The 16,860-nt window shown below is 50.3% G+C and overlaps 1 protein-coding gene across 3 annotated transcripts in view; it reads right to left on the bottom strand.

Moving 5' to 3' along the window:
* The window catches only part of SLC39A11 (solute carrier family 39 member 11), a 282,396-nt gene that overhangs the window by 170,827 nt on the left and 94,709 nt on the right, over nucleotides 1-16,860 (bottom strand). For 2 of the 3 annotated variants that reach the window (XM_040989575.1, XM_040989576.1), the window contains exon 5: nucleotides 11,941-12,067. In XM_040989575.1, coding sequence (XP_040845509.1) covers nucleotides 11,941-12,067 — 127 coding nt within the window. Of the gene's footprint in view, nucleotides 1-11,919; nucleotides 12,068-16,860 lie in introns of all 3 variants that reach the window. The other variant, XM_040989574.1, reaches the window with a different exon arrangement.

A 16,860-nucleotide genomic window follows, 5' to 3' on the forward strand; every position in this document is an offset into this window, starting at 1 on the left:
CCAAGAGAAAGAGCACGGGAGACACCGCTCCCCAGGCCGTGACACACCAGGGGGCTGTGGAAAGGTGGGAACGTTACCATGGCAAGAGCCCACAGGAAGTACCCACAGCCCCCTCTGCCACTGCAACTGGTCAACACTTCAAGGACTAGCCCAAACTCCCACTCCAAACTCCGTATCTCATGCCAGAGCCAATCTTGCCCTCAGCCACTGAGCCAGACCTAAATGCCATGTGATTGATTTACTTTAGACCAGGCAGACAGATTTGTGAGCCGTGCTCCCAGGCACAGTACTATTCTTCCCCGTGGCCATGGTGGACCCAGGGTTAAAAGACTGGAGTACAAAGTGGGTGTCTACAAGCTATCAGTCGGAACGTTGGCACTGCACAGGAAGTTCCTTGATAGTTTCCCCAGCCACTAGGCCCCAAGCATCTACTTGAATCCTTCCAGTGATGGAGAGCTCAGTTTAATGTACGAATCAACTGCTGTCCTTTGATCCTAGATAGATCGCTTGCTCTACCTTTTGGCAGAGGAATACCAAGGGCAGACAAATGGATTCTGGTAAACCACGCGCTTGTATGGCTAGCCCATTTCCCAACTCCAGAATCCCAGACCCTGACCGCAGAGCCACGAGCCCACATGGCTATCCCACACTGACTTTAAGTACAACAGTCATGTATATTCACTCCAGCTCCACAAGCACACATCGTTGTCACAGACCTGATTGTGGGAACACAGGCCCACAGGGCTGTCACATATCCTGACTTTAGAACCACAGGTCCACACTCTGACTCTAATCCCCATCACACAGCATTTCTACCACCCAGTAAACTATATTTCTAACTTTTCACACCTGCTTTATCATACATTGTCCCTTAACTACAGATTTTTGTTTCTTCAAAATACTTATGGATTTCTTTTTCTGATAAGAAAACTCCTCTTACCTTAGGAACTCTGTATTCTCAGTACGTATACCCTTGTTCCTGAGCTGGCCCAACAGTAAGTCCCAGACATCAATCTGGGCAACCTGAGAACACCGCAGACCAGAATTGCTCAGTGACTAGAGAACCCAAGAGTGTCCGCCCACCCCTCACTGACTTTTCAATGCAGACAGCACAGTCTGTTCAGTTTGGTCCTCTCCCTTCCCTGCCCAGCCTCTTAGGTCATTGTCACGGTTTTCAAACAGAACAAGACACAATATACATGGAGGGCACACAACATACAAAGCACTAGTCTACACATCCTGCAGGTTGGATTCCAGCTTGTCACCCCAGAAGCTCCGGATCTAGCAGCTGCCAAAGGATAAAGTCAGGACACAAACCCTGCAGGCCAGACTCCAGGACATCTTCTAGCCACTGGTTCACTCACCCAACTGACCGCAAAGGTCAAGGCAGGGACAAGCTGATGCCAGCAGCCTGGAACTCCCACATGGGTGGCAGGAGCCCAAGTACTTGGGCCATCTTCTACTCCTTTTCCAGGTGCATTAGCAGGGAGCTGGATTAAGTGATGCAGCAGGGACATGGACCTGTACGATAAAGCTAGCACTGCAGGCAGAGGATTTAACCTGCTGTGTCCCTTCACAAAAGATTACAGGCACCAAAGAAAATGTTTAGCCAGGAAGCGAGCGCATGAAGAGAGTATTCCCATCATTAGCCATTAAGGGAATTTGAGTTAAGGTGATCAGAGTGGTGGGTGATTGGCCTACTAACTAGCTAAAACACCAAAGCAGAATGCCTGTAGTCAAGCCCAGCTCCACTTCGATGCCAGCTTCCTGCTCATGCATGTGCTCGGGGGGCAGAATATGGTCAGGGCTCAAGTCGTTGGATCCATGCCATCCACAGAAAGAACTCCCAGCCCCAGGGGAGTGAGCAGGTGAAAGATCTCTGTCTCGCTACAGTGATTAAAACACCCAGCTCAAGGAGACAGGAGGTTGATGAGCAGGCCCAGGTCGAGTGGGACACATCCCTCACTTGGTCCCATGCTACCCCACCCTGATGCTCTCCACCCGATTCAAAGCCAGTTCAGCATCTCCCCCCACCTGCCCCACCTGATCCCTCCTCCTCAAAGGCTGCCTAGTCTAGTCTAGTCAGTGGCTTCAGTTTCCTCCCAGTTTCAGAGACTCTAAGCCAACCTACCTTTCTGACTACGCATTCTTGATAATGGTCAGGAGGAAAGAAGAAAGGGAAAAGCCAAAACCCTAAGATGGGAGCAAATAAATATGAAGGAGTCTGCGAATACAGGGCCTAAGGACCTAAATGCAAAGTTCTGGTGCGTCCCCAGTTTAAGGAGCTTCTGGAGAAAAACAAAAACAAAATCTGGAAAACAAAACTACATGATCCAAAAAAGGGTTCTGGCTGCCTCGCTTCCAAGAACTGCCTCCTAAATCTTTGGGTAATAAATGCCCACCAGGAATACCCTAGGCAGGGGGGCTGGTCCTGCCCGGGCCACTTGTCTGCTCTGCTTTCCAAAAACACATTAAAAACACATTTCCCACTTTAATAAACTTATGAGCTGCAACGAATGTGTCAGAAGTCTTATAAATATGATAGAACCTGCTAACCAAGCAAATGTTAAATTTTGCATAAGGAGCCAGTATCCCTAACTCCCCAGCAGACGCTTAATGAATATTTCAAAAAGAGCACCCGCCAGCTGCTCCGAAGGCTCCAGACGAATTAAATGGGCTTCTGTTCGTGCAGGATCAGCCCCCCTCAGGCTCCTTCCCGTTTGCTTCACCTTCCCCGTGTGTAAAAACAGACACAACCCTCCTGACTCCCAGAGCTCTGGAGGCCTGGGCACACAGCAGTTGAAGTGTGTCTGGCTATGGCATCACGCAAAAGGAGAGTGGCCACCATAAGACTCATGTTTGCCCAGGACCTCAGCACAACCTCAGCGAACTTCGTTGTGCCTATGCTTAGGGAAGTAATGGTCAAAGTGGACAAAGTCTCAGCAGAAATGCACCTTCGAGATGTACTGTGCAGCAGCAGGTCATGGCTCAAGGGCCCAGGGGTCTTTGCCCCTCGTAAGGGAGACATGGAATGAATTCCTGCCTTCCAGCTCCAGCCTGACCCATTATGGGCATTTTGGAACTAAACCAGTGGATGGGAGCTCTTCCTCTGTGTCTCTCTGACTTTTGTATAGGTAAATATGTAAATCAATATTCTTTTGTAATTATTAGATTTTTGTAATTATTCCATAATGTATATATGAAAACATTACATATGACCTTATAAATACATACAACCATTATTTGTCAATTAAACATACAAATTATAAAACTGTAAAAAATATAAAATGCCACATATTAAAATTAAATTATAAATATTTAAGATCGTGAAATTATAAATAAAATTACATTATAAATATTTGCATGGTATTATTTAAATCATTTAATATTAATGTTATAAATGTTTAATTTTATAAATATTTATAATAAAATCATATTTGTTTATGATTTCAAATATTCATACTAGAATTATAAAAATTAAAAAGGAAATGATGAGCCTGCATGAGGCAGGCCCTAATCCTAATGCCTGCTGCCTATGCAAAGGCAAGGAGAGAGCAGTGTGAGCCTCGGCAGCCCGGGGCACAGCAGTGCACACAGCGGAGGAGGCCGGTCCCCGGGCAGGGGACAAGGAGTCATGCAGCCTGCAGAAGGCAGAGGAGGCCAGGAGGCAGCCTCCCTCAGCAGCTTCTCAATGTCACCCTTGTAGCCTCCAGACATGAGAAAACAGCTTTCTCTTGTCTCCGAGACGCTGGGTTGTGACATTCTGTAGGGGCATCAATCAACAGAAGTCATGAAGCACTTCTAGACACCGGGACATGTACCTGCATGACACATCTCCCCCACAATGACTAGAGTCCGCCACTTTCGGTGTCATGGGAGGGGCTGCCCCTGGAATGTCATTAGCATGGAACGTGTACCTGTCAGACTCCGTAGGTTCTGACATTTTGGGGCACGGGGTGGAGGGCACTCTCCTCTGGCTAATTTTCAACTTCATGCAATACCTCTCCATCCTGCTTCCTCGACATACTCAACCTAAGCTGGTAAAGACCAACAGAATGAGCCAGGGGTGCAGGGAGAGACTATAAAAGATGCAAACTCTACAGACACCCCCAGGAAGATGGCTCACACACCATACAGGGGTCCTGGGGGTCTGACAACAGAAGTGTGCTGCTGCCCAGCACTGGGGAGTGTAGCTGCACTCTTGAAAGAGAAGCAAGCATGCCGGGCCATGAGCCCTAGGGATGGGGGAGCCCAGCAGGGCCCTGGTCACCTGGCCTGGGTCCTTAGCCTGCCTGCATGGTGAGTGCTGGGTCCATGAGCCCCGGGGGACGCCAGTGCAGTGGAGCCTGGGTCACCTGATTAGGATCCTTGGTCCACCTGTGAGAAGAGTCCTCATCGGTGGAAAAGATGGAGTAGTGGACAGCTGGCCCAGATCCACAAGGAGGAATGCAGCCCACTGAGCCTGCAGGGGACATCTGTACCATCCCAGAGGAAGGAGGACAGGACAAATTGGACAACTACCCCAGCCAAACAATGACAGCAAATATCTGGATAAATGGAGGCTCCGAGGTCAACTGTGTCAGCCAATGGACATTGAAAGGGTTCCCTCATCCTTGGATTGGCAAAATCTACAACATTTCAGAACTATCAAAACTACCTGGGTAGAACCCTCGGGGTGTGCACCACATAGGGAGCCAGGCTTGATATCGAGTGTCCACTCCGTCCCTGGGCACTGGAGTGGTTGGGAGGCTGAGTATGGCTTCTCCCCTTATCCCTACTCCCCTACCCCAAAACAAGGAGAAACAGACATCCGGAAACAATGATCGCACCACACTTTCCCCTAACCCTTGACCCATCCCACTCTGATCAACTATGTTATCATCATCTAAAATTAAATTTAAAAAAGAAAGAAAGAGAACCAAATCCCCCAAGAAAGAAAGGTTCCTTTCATGAAAACAGAAATTGGGACACTGACAGGCATGGAGGGAAGACCAAGCAAAAGCCTGGGGTTGGGGGAGATGCCACCTGCAACCACAGGCCATAGCAGCAACCATGCTGACCGCCCATCCCACAGTGCAGACCCCAGCCTCCAGAAAGGACCAGAACAGAAGTGTCCACCAAACCTCCTGGGCTGAGGGTACTGCATCCAACAGCCCTAGCAAACTAATCAGCCAAATGCCCCAGGCCCTGGCCATGCACAAGCACACTCCGAAACGACTGCCCAGCGGAAGCAGGAAGAGTGGGCGCTAAACATCAGGCCAAACACAACACTCTCTAGAGGCTGAAGCATGCATGAAGTGTGTCCATCAGAAGTCTCCTGAGCCAGGACACACGACCAGCCTCATGTCATGGTCCTTGCACATGGTCCTGTTGGAGAGCCTACTTCTGAGTGACTTCCCTGTCCCTATTCAGCCATGAAACTGAATAGCTCCTGGAAATTACTGCTAACAGTGAGCGATACAGTCATCCTTCTACAAACACAATTCTGTAGGACACAGTTCTTAAATGTGTGCTTCTCTGAGAGACAGAGACCTTCCATCTGCTGGTTCACATCTCAGTTTGTCCACAACAGCCATGGCTGGACGAAGCTAAAGGTAAGAGCTGGGGATTCAGGCTGGGTCTCCTGCAGGGGTCCCAGTACTTGAGCCATCAGCACTGTTCCCCCTACAGATCATATTGTGGAAAACCAGAGGCGGGGCAGGGCATCAAGATTCAGGCACACTGCTAGGGGAAGTAGCATCATACCTGCTGGGCCAAGCACCTGGCATGGTATACGTTAACGCCAGTTTGCTTCACTCTCGCCCTTGGAATGAAGCAGCCCAGGCCACGGGCACCTGCCTGGAGAAAATGGAGAAGGCAGGGTCTGGCTACTTTCCAGTTGCTACACAACAAGTCTCAACAAGAAACCGAGAGGAAAAAAAACAGAAGAAAAGTAACTTTAAAGTGTTCCCTAACCAATCAGATATCGTAAAAAAAGAAAAAAAAAGGTCAATTGCTAAAATGACATGGCAAGACATTAAATCTACATGAATTTCTATAAAACTATTCTTTCATCTTTCAGAGAACTTGCTGAGAAGAAGTCAAGATTTCTAATAACATCTCAGAGGGTTCCGTAAGTGCTCTATTTCAGAGACCTAGTTGGAACGAATCACTCAGAATCTCTCCTCTGTGCCACATCCAACTCTTGATTAAATTTAAGTTTGCTAAAATTTACCCGGAAACAAAAGAAACATCTTGAGGGAAGGCTTGGCAAGGGAGGAGACGCAGAGGAAGACCCAAGCAATTGTCATGGGAGCACTGAAGCTGTTTAAATTAAGCCCACTTTGCTTCCCAGTCCCAGGTTCTTCCAAGAATTCCAGAGCCAAGGAAATCTAAGGCACTGAGAGCCAAATGCGCATGGCTGGTCTTACGGAGAGCAGGGGATGCCGTCTTCTGAGGTGAGATTTCACCCACATAGCCTGGCTACCCTCCCTGAGCTGCCTGAGAGCGTCAGAACATCACAATCCTCCAAAGACCCATCCACGTAAGAATCCATCTGTTGGGCTCAATGTTCCGCTGCAGAAAGCGCTCCCAGGTGAAATGTCGGCACCTCGGGGGTGCTGACAAATGAAGCTGGGGCTGTGCACGTGGCCCAGCAGTCAAGACGCTCAGGGTCCGTGCTCAAGGACCCAGGATGGAGTTCTGGCTCCAACACCTGCTCAGGTCAACTCTGGGAGGACGTGGAAATGCCTTGGGAGCCCTGGTCACATCACGGCTCCAGATGTCGCAGCTAATCAGCAGATGGCACAGCCCTCTCACTCTCTCTCCTTGTTTCCTCTGCTCCCTCTCCTGCTGCCTTCCTCTCAAGTTTAAGGAAGAAAGGGTGGATCCAGCACGTTAGCCTAGTGGCTTAAGTTCTCACTTTGCATGTGCCAGGATCCCAAATGGGTGCCAGTTCATATTCCCAGCTGCTCTATTTCCCATCCAGCTCCCTGTTTGTGGGAAAGCAGCAGAGGATGGCCCAAAACCTTGGGACCCTGCACCCACATGTGAGACCTGGAAGAAGTTCCTGGCTCCGGATCGGCTCAGCTCTGGCCTTGCAGCCACTTGGGGAGTGAACCAGCAGATGGAAAAATCTCTATCTCCTTTCCCTCTGTAGATCTGCCTTTGCAATAAAAAGTAATAAATCTCTTTAAAAATCACAAGAAAAAGAAAGGGCAGTCAGTCATTACTCCGAGGAATGATGCTCAATAGGAACACAGGGAAAGGAGTAACCACAGGCACAAAACCGGCTCCTCTCGGAGACGAGACAGCCTGCAGGTGAACAGGGCAGGCAGGCGCAGCTGAACCCCAGCAAGACTTGGAAGGCCCAGGGCCTAGGTGCTGTTCTGGGCCTGGGCACCTGGAAACCTGCAGTTAGGAAGGGAAACCGTTTCCCCCAGCACTGTCATTGCAGGAGAAAGCCACCCAGCAAATCCACATGGAATCAAACAGACCCAAGATTTTTGGTGTTGAAAACAAACCATCGGCGTTGTTCAGGGGCCAGCGGTTGCAAAGCCATAGTCCCCCCATGCACTTGACACCAGCTCTGCATCGGTTCCATTGTTCAAGTTCTGGCTTACAAATCCTCAGACCTAGCCAGGCGAAGTTAGTATAGGCAAATAAACACTCCAAGAGCAAAAGAATCAGATTTAAGGGAAAAGTTTAGTTCAAACCAGAGCTTCATTTTAGAGCTTCATACGGTCTCTGCCTCTCTCGGCCAAGCGCCCACCTCCCTTGCCCTCAACATGCTGGAAGGAGGGTTTACAGAAGATGCCCAATGTGCCACTTCACCACTAAGTAATCTCTTAACATAAATCGCATCTGTTCCTATTCCACTCTCAGAAGCACGACAGTTGCAGGCAACTCTCCGTCCACTAGGCTTAGAGATCAATGAAATTCACCAATAATAGTAATAATGATAGGAAAGTTCTGTCGGAAACTTTGAACTTCCTACCCACTAACACTAAACCCAGAGCAAGGCAGTTAATAATTAGTTTAAAAAAAAAAAAAATTTTACTTTTTCCTATCCTCCCTCTGGTCTGAAGAGGGTGCTAATGAGCAAAACAAGTTTAAGTTGACAGCTGAATGGGGGAAACCCAGGCACAAAGCCTCCTTTAACTTGAAGGGGATACTAGGAAACAAAATGTCCAACTCGACAGCTGAATGGGGTAAACTGAGGTAACAGAGTCCAAGACCCAGAACAACACTGGAGTAATGGAGAGTGTTTAAAGTTATGGTCCTTGGCCTTGCGAGCATACACATATGCAAAGTTCACTTAAAATATAAACAGACTCTCACACACTTTGGTGCTGATACATAAACCAACATAAAGTCCAACACAGACTAGAACTGTGGTGTGCTAGAGACATACCCCATGACGAGGCACTGCTTAAAGTCCCAGCCCGTCTACTTCCAATCCAGTTCCCCAAGAAAGCAGCAGAAGATGGCCTGAGTGTCTGGGTCCTGGCCACCCACATGGGAGACCAATTTGGAGCTCTACGCTTGGCCCAGTCCTGGTCACTGCAGCCTTTTGGGGAACAAATAATCAAATGGAAAACTCATTCTTTCTCTTGCTCACTTGCTCTTGCTCTTTCTCTCTGCCTATGCCTCTTTTCAACTCCATAATTCTGACTTTCAAACAAACAAGTTTAAAAAGGAACCCCTCGCTCGACTTCCATAACTTACTCAACACATTTGTCCACAGAAATGTACACAGAAAAATGCTCTCTGCTTTATCAGAAAAGACTGGGATTACCCTGACGGGCTACCAAGAGGAGACCCGTTCAGTAACATCATAGGCAATACCAAGATTGGGAGGGATCTATGAATACCAGAGGGACAAACAACAAAACCTACTATTAATGCAAGAATACAAGGCACAGGGATGCTAGATTTTGGACATGCATCCCCTTATACTCATGGATTTGGTCCCCAGAGTCTCACTTCACCGTACTAAGAGAGGGCAGACTTGATGGTATTTGCAGGCAGGGTGGTCTTGGGGAGTGGGGGACAACTGGGTGGGTCTGGCCATTAGGTGGAAACTCTCTAAGTCCTGGTGGCTCCAACAGAAACCATGGACCAGAGACCAGAGTCATACACACACACGCTCCTTGTCTCCCACTGGGCAATCTGCCATTTGGGACTCTGCCACCAAGACACTCTGACCAAACTCTCACCAGGGGAGCCCACTTGATCTTGCACTGTTAGCCTTTGGAAAGTGGGCTACCTCAGGCATTCTATTACAGGAACAAAGAGCTAATACCAAAGTGACAGCTCCAGTGTGATGGCACAAACATAGCAGTTCTGAGAGGACACACACGGAACTAGCAATAGTGTGTCTGTGATGGGGGACTGGACCAGAAGGAATTTAAAATTGGAAGAAAAAAAAGTTACATCTTTAATGTACTCATTTGAACGGTAGAGAAACAACAGAGAGACCTGCTGGCTCACTCCCTAAATGCCTGCAACAGTGAGGTCAAAGCTCAGACTTTGACCCAGGGGTCCCATAGGGGTGTCAGGGACCCAGCTGCTTGAATGTGCACCTCCTGGGATGCACCTGCTTGCGTGTGCACCTCCCAGGGTGCACCTGCTTGAGTGTGCATCTCCCAGGGTGCACAAGAGCAGGAAGTTTAAAGAGCAAGCCAAATGAGGACTTGAACCCAGGTACTCCAGGATAGGATGCAGGCATTCCAAGTGGCAACTGTAACTGTATTGCCCAATGCCCGCCCCTACTTTTCATTTTAAAAATCCATGCTTGTCATATTTCAACTTAGAGTTAGTTGGAAATGGATGCATGGAGAGACAGATGGGGAGACAGAATGATAATTTTAAAAGAACTTCTGGTTTAGCAAATTTCCAGGCTATCCCCCCGCTTTCAGAACAGCTGATCCCGTAAAACATTTGGCGCCAAGACATACGCAGGAAAACTATCTCATAAATGCTTTTCCCGGCTCAGGCTGCTGCCATTGCTCTGAGCAGCTCAGCTTCTCTCCCACACTGTCCTCTTGTGGGCTTCTCCCTTGTGGAACCATTTCTAGGACAGGATAACAGCAGCGCCAATGCTATTTTCCAAAGGCTGATGCTATTTACTAAATACCCATTAAACCCGTCTCCAGGCTCCGTTTACAGCACACTTAAGGGCAGATCCAGATGGTACAAATAATGCATATTCAGGCTCGATCTGCTGATGAAGCCAGTCATCAAATAGCTGTTATCAGTTCCAGAGTCCTCAGCCACCCTGACACCCACGGGTGCATCCAGGTGAGAAGAGATGGCTGGGCTCTCCTGGGTCTGGGCAAACCATCCCCGCGCTCCCCCAGAGCTGCGCCTGCCTTCGTAGCTGAGCAGTTAGCAACGGCTCTGAGGGTTGCCTGGTAACCTGGTAACGAGGGCTGCCCGGTGTTCCTGAGCAGGGCACAGGTGTGCAGCTCCCACCCACGCAGTCCCTGCTTGCCACTTAACCCTGGCTTGACCAAGGCAAGTCAGCAGAGCCGATACTCCCTGGCCTGCCTGTTTACCAAGGCTGCCGCTGGAAAAGGCTCCCCGGAGGAGCCTGCCACTTTGGGCCCTTTTTTGGACAGACAGGTGTCTGTAACCTTACAGATGCACGAACGGGACAGAATCAAGTCTGGCCAACTTTGTTATGCAAGAGAAAGCTCTGTGAAGTCTTCCAACCAGTGAGAACTGCCAGAAAGGGCCTGTGTCCCTATGTGCCTGCGACTCACCATCTACAACACCCCACCCTTGTCTCCAAAAGCACTCCCTGACCACACTCCAGTCAACGGGAGCGCCAAGCCAACAGCAAAGGCAGTTTGAGGAGAGGCGATGTGCGTGATGGGAGGCAGAGTGCAGACTGGTCCTTCTTAACCCTCTATGGCTTGAGCACACGGTAGATGACTTTTTATTTCCTGATTATATCCCACGTGGAAAGTCGTGGAAGGCAGTGAGGATTAACCCAAGTGGAGAAGATACTGTGAGCTCTACAATGAATAATTCATGTAGCACAAAACCCGAACACAGATAATTGAGAACGGGATACGGTGCCGCTGTTGCTTTTTTCCATTTGTTCTCCCTGAGCCTAGAGATGGCAAAAATATCCAATTAAAATGCCAGCATGGACACGGGCAAAGACCATGACCAGTCGCCAAGTGTCTCTTCCTCCCCTCTCTGGCAAGCGAGCCCCACAAGGCAGGGAAGTGTCTGCGGTTCGACCTCAGGTTGAAGGATTTTCCTTCCTTAGGTCATGGCTGGCAGCTGGGAGCTTGCAGGTGCAAACACAAGATTTCTTAAACGAATTCAAAGTAAAAGAGAGGCGCACAGCCCTCACCACGGAAACTGGCCTTTCAGTGAGTCAGATGCCCTTAATGGAGAATGGTAATGGAACAGGGAGGCAGGTGTCTGGAAAGGGTGGGTTCCATCCCATCCTCTACAGCTTCCCCAAAGGCAACAACCTAGATACGTGTTTCCCATCAAGACAAGGGAATGACACCATGGCTCCCCTGGGCTGTCTGCTGCTCTTGGGTTTTCCAGATTAGACAGGGTGACTCCGAGAGACCTCTACCATGCCCAGGTAAGTTAGAGAGAGGAAAGTCAAGTGGACTTAAACATCAGACAAGACCCACACTTGCCAGCTCAGATCAGTCCCTTCCCCATTACTGAATTCCTCGTCCCAGGTCCGAGTTAGAAAGACTGTCAGCAGAGGCCAAACCGCCTCTTGTGCCCTGGACAGGTGATTTGGGGAACAAAGAAGGAAGGTGCAGGGTCAGGTGGCAGGGTAGCTCTATGCAACAGAGGAGTGAGTCACAGGGAGGGACAGGATAGTGTGCTGGGCATTTCACCCCCTCCAGCTCTGAGTCTAAACTTCGGGACGGCTCTGTGTGCACATGCCAGGGAGCTTGCCTGAATGAAGCCCAGCTGTACCTATCCGGATGGAGAGTTCACTGTCAGACAGGGGCAGTGTGGGGCCCTCAGGATCAGACTTCTTCTTCATCAACATGGGGTCGGAGTTCAGAGCCAGGGCCATCTGGGGGTCTTCCGCTGCTGCACCCTGAAACAAGAAGCATGCATGTCACCAGAGCGTCCCGCCATTTCACCTCCACTACCTTCATCCGCCAGACCCTGCAGCCACCCAGACAGCTTGCCCAGGACTGCCAACAGCACCGGGGCCGCACTGAGCCACAGGCTGACCTGGCTGCCATTAGGAAGATGATAAAGCTTCCTGGTGAACGACTTTCAGGGTTAAAAATGACAGAATCTGAGGAGTTAATGCTGCTCCCAGAAAGATGGGGGCCCCACACCAAAATGCCCCTGGACACCTCAGCACTGGCAGGCAGGTGCCTAGAGTGCCAGAGTTCCTGCTCTGTCAAAAGCAGCCCATTGGGGAGTGCTCCCCCTAGAGGTTAGGATTTCAATATCTGCATTTGGTCCACAGCACCAGGTACAAATAGTCCCAGAGTTACAGAAGCTTCCATTTCAAACAGGTGTGTCTAATATGACAAAAAGGCTTATAATGTCTAAGAAAATATTAAAATGGTTTTCTTGGCTAAGCCTCTATCATGAATAAACCACACAAAAAGTTATGTCAGGTTATGTGTTACATACAAAGTATTATTCATATAGTATTATACATATATTCACACACACTCACACACATCATTGCACATGCCCTTACCCATACACAAAACACACATTCTCACATATTCCATTTCTTCACATACAGAAATCACACCTTTACCTGTAAACACATCACATACACTCTTACGCATCCACACACGACCTACACACAAAACACTCGTTTTTAAAGTGTTGGAAAGGCAGATTTAAAGAGAAGGAGAGATAGACAGAAAGATTGTCCATCCGCTGGTTCACTCCCTAAAGGGTCACAATGGCTGCAGTTGAGCCAATCTGAAGCCAGAAGCCAGGAGCCTCTTCCAGGTCTCCCATGCAGGTGCACGGTCCCAAGGCTTTGGACCAAACATCACTGTTTTCCCAATACACAGGCAGGGAGCTGGATGGGAAGTGGTGCAGCTGGGACATGAACCAGCACCCATGTGGGATCTCGGTACTTGCAGGATTAGTCAACGTTATTGCACTGGACCTACAGAACACTTAAATACACACCCTCACATGCACACACAACATGCATTACACACACACATGTTGTACACTTACACCCTTATACAGGTACACTTGACACACATCCTTGTCAGGAGGATCAGGGACCTGACAGGGAACAGGATGACTCTGATGCTTCCTCCCATTATTGCTTTCCAACTTCAGGTCACCAATGAACACCTAAGCCCTGGCCCTCGTGTCTGCCACTTGTCCAACACGCCCATGTCGTCCTGACCTTCTGTTTGCCAAGTCTCCATGATGCACCTTAATAAGGTGCCAACACCTCACATAACCTTATTTAAAAATGGAGGAGCCTCCCCGTCTGGTTTTTAAGTGGCCCTTGTTACAATTTGCCAGGCTGCTCTGCAAAATGCTGGGAAACCACCTCTTCTGCCACACCAGGAGGGGCAGTTGCCATGCTCCATCAAGATCAAGGTTACCCCTGCAGATGGTCAAACGATTCCTGAAAGCAGAGGCGGCCTCAAGGAGGCCAGGCCCAGCCCTTGCTCCCCAAGTGGCAGCTGGAGCCTGCGCCGTGGGCCACAGAGTGACAGTTCTTTGTTTGCCTGTTATGCTTTAATTATTTCTAATCCGATATCACCTGCTGACATCTAAGAGCTCATAGTGGCCATCAGAGAGCGGCTTCCTGTGCAGAGGGGGCAGCTGCTTGCCTCTCTTCCACCTTTCTTCTTCTGAAAACACGACAGAAGAGTACGGCGGGTGGGGGAGAAGGAATGGGAAAGAGAATTAGGTTTACAGCAGGAGGGAAAGAACTGGAAAGAGAACCAGGCATTACAGCAGGAGTGCCACATCAGCGCACACCGACCGTGGCTTAGAGGGGGCCTGCTGGGGAAGGCACTGCTTGCATGTGGTTTCTGCTGCAGCCCCCCCCTCCGCCCCACCACCACCAGAATCCCAAGCAGGAAACAGAACAGTGAGCATTTTGGGGTGTCACAGCTAGGGGAAGTACTGCTGGTACCTTTGGTGGGAAAAGATCAAGGATGCTGCTAGCACCCTACAGAGACTTGCCCCGACACTGCAGCGTGAGGATGCAGAGTCCTGCTTCGGGGGGAATTTGGGTCTCCTGTCGGCGCCCTGCACTGTTGCCAGCCACACTGGGAAATCACAGACAAGCTCTCTCACACACTCGCCTGCCCTTCTGTAAAGAGAAGAGCCAGCCAGCTTTTCTGGAAAGGCTGCCTCCCCTCCCTAAATACAGTGAGTTTTTGATTGGCTCTTTGTTGTGTTCTGGAGCGCTTCTTGGCAGGCCAAGCCCTCTACCCTCAAGAAGGCCGCCTTCCCCCTCCACACAGATGACCATGAACCAATCCAAACTCCACCAGCAGCAGCCCAGGAGGGCCAGCCAAGGACAAAGTCACAAAGAATTACCAGCCAGAGCTTGAGGCACTCTCCACCATGGCAGCGTGTGCTGGGTTCCAGCCCTGTGCCCAGCACTGTTCTTGGCATACTGTGTAAGGCCCAGTAGCATCACGTGGAAGCTACAGAGACTTAAGTGTAGCTCTTAAGGACACCTCCCTCCAGACTTCCCTCCCCCGACTCTCCGACCCCACGCCCTGGGACCCCCCAACACTCCCCACCCTGCAGCAGAGATCTTCCTCGCAGTTTCAAACAACAGCCCAAACACGGGGGGAGAAGCCAACCCAGGAAACCCCAGCTGGGCCAGAGGGAGCTGTCAATCTGCCAAGGTGGCACCACCCCTAGCTCATTGCCCCCCGCCCCTCGCTCACTGCTCCACACACACACACACACACACACACACACACTGCAGATGGAGGGGGCTCATGTTTCTTCAGCAGAGCTTTCAATAAACAGTGTTAGCCTATGCGGGAGGACCAAGACTCCAGGGAAAAATTCCTGCCTGTACCCCACCCCCAGGGCAGGACAGCCGGCATTTCTAGGGCTTTCCCTTCAAAATCTGTGTTCTGCTTTCCTATTCACACTGCATCACCTGACTCCTATAGCCCCTAGCGGAATCCCTTCTAGGCAAATACTTGAGGATGGTCAGCCAGTTTTCCCTCATGCCCCTCCTTCCCCCCCAGGTCCCTCCAGGGATGCACCCATGCCCCCACCCAGGGCTTGGGACAGTTCCTGTTTGCTGGGTCACCCTGCAGTTTGCAAATGTCAAGTGCCAAAGGTCCAGACTCCTTAGCTGCAAGAACCTCCCCTTCCTCCTCCTGAAGGCTTTCTCTCCAGCACTTTCCCCTCCATTCCCACTCTCCTCTGAAGCCCTTCTCTCAGCACGAGTCCTGAATGGGTACCTGGAGGCAGGAGGCCACAGTAGAGGCCCTGAAACCCCTTGGGATTAGAACTGGCCCCTTAACATCGTGCAGTCTGGGACCAGTCCTTGACACAGGATAAACTGAGCAACCTCCACACGCTCTTAGAAAGACCATGCAAAGAGGAGGAAAGACAAGTACTTTCCTGAAGGCAAAAGAAGTGGAGGGGATGGGAAAGGACAAAATAAAAGAAAGCCAGTGAGGCAGGCAGGAGAGCAGGAACTTACCCTATAAGATGTCTTATGTGTAAACAAGTGGCCTAGCAGTTAAGACACTCTTATCCCGGCCTGGAGTGATTGCCTGGCTTAGACCCCAGGTCCCGGATCCTGACTTCAGCATACTGCTAACGCACAGCCTGGGAAGCACGGAGAGCAGCGCTAGTGACTGGGTGCCTGCCACCCTCCTGGGAGGCCCAGATTGAGTTTCCAACTCTCAGCTTCAGCCCAGTTCGGCGGTTGTGGGCATTTGGGTAGTTAACCAGTGAGTGAGAGCTCAGTCTGCCTCTCAAATAGACGCTTTCAAAAAGGTTTCAGGAAGCAGTAAGGATGTCTCCCTCAGGAAATCAGGTCCAGATGCTGTCCATCAGGGCTTGTTCTGCTGTGCCAAGTACAAGGATGACAACTGTGCTGTCCTCTTCCTCAACCCCACCCTGTAACTCATCCCCACCCCGTGACTCTAGAGCCCTAAAGCAACAAGTCACAAAAGGACTGGGTGAGAGTGCCACTGAGGGAAGCAGCTGTTGCCAGAGGATATCTCTGAAGGCAAACTAGAGACCCCCAGGCACAGCACAGCTGGATCCTTTGCTGGGGGGATAGGGGGATAAGGACCTGCAGCCTCGCAACCCCAGATCTCGTAGCCAACAACTGGACCCAACAGCAGCCTTCAGGCAGTGTCCTCACCACCAATCCCTGGGAAAGCAAAGCAAGCCCCCTCTGATGCGCACAGGGGGAGAGCAAGTAAGTGCGACCCCTGCCAATCCCACACCTGCCCTCTGCCACGGCAGCTCAGGATGGAGGTTCTGGTTACCCACTGCCGAGGCTTTATCCAGTCCAGCATGAGCTAAATTTCTCCAGCCCCCAGAGAGTGCAGTCTCTGAGTTTTATCACCAGGCCAAGTGACTGCCAAGGACCAGTCAGGAGGTTCACTGGTGCCCCTCCAGCACAGCTCAGGTCAGATGCAGAGTGACACCCACAGTGGATGAGGGGCTTCTGTGAACCTGGGAGGTGTTGGTGGTGTGGAAGGGTCTGGCAGACAGCCTGCCAGAAGCATTATATGAGCCCTACCTCTCCCCACCCCCGCTTCCTGGCCTCAGCTTCCGCCTCCTGCCATCCCCGCTTAATCCAGACACATGAGGTGGTGGTAAATAATTGATGCTGTTTTTATTACCAAGTAGTTACCATAATAATGACATTCATAACGCAGTCTTAAA

Source organism: Ochotona curzoniae, unplaced genomic scaffold (genome assembly GCF_017591425.1).
Source record: "Ochotona curzoniae isolate NIBS_2020 unplaced genomic scaffold, NIBS_Ocur_1.0 contig_523, whole genome shotgun sequence".
Classification (NCBI taxonomy): domain Eukaryota; kingdom Metazoa; phylum Chordata; class Mammalia; order Lagomorpha; family Ochotonidae; genus Ochotona; species Ochotona curzoniae.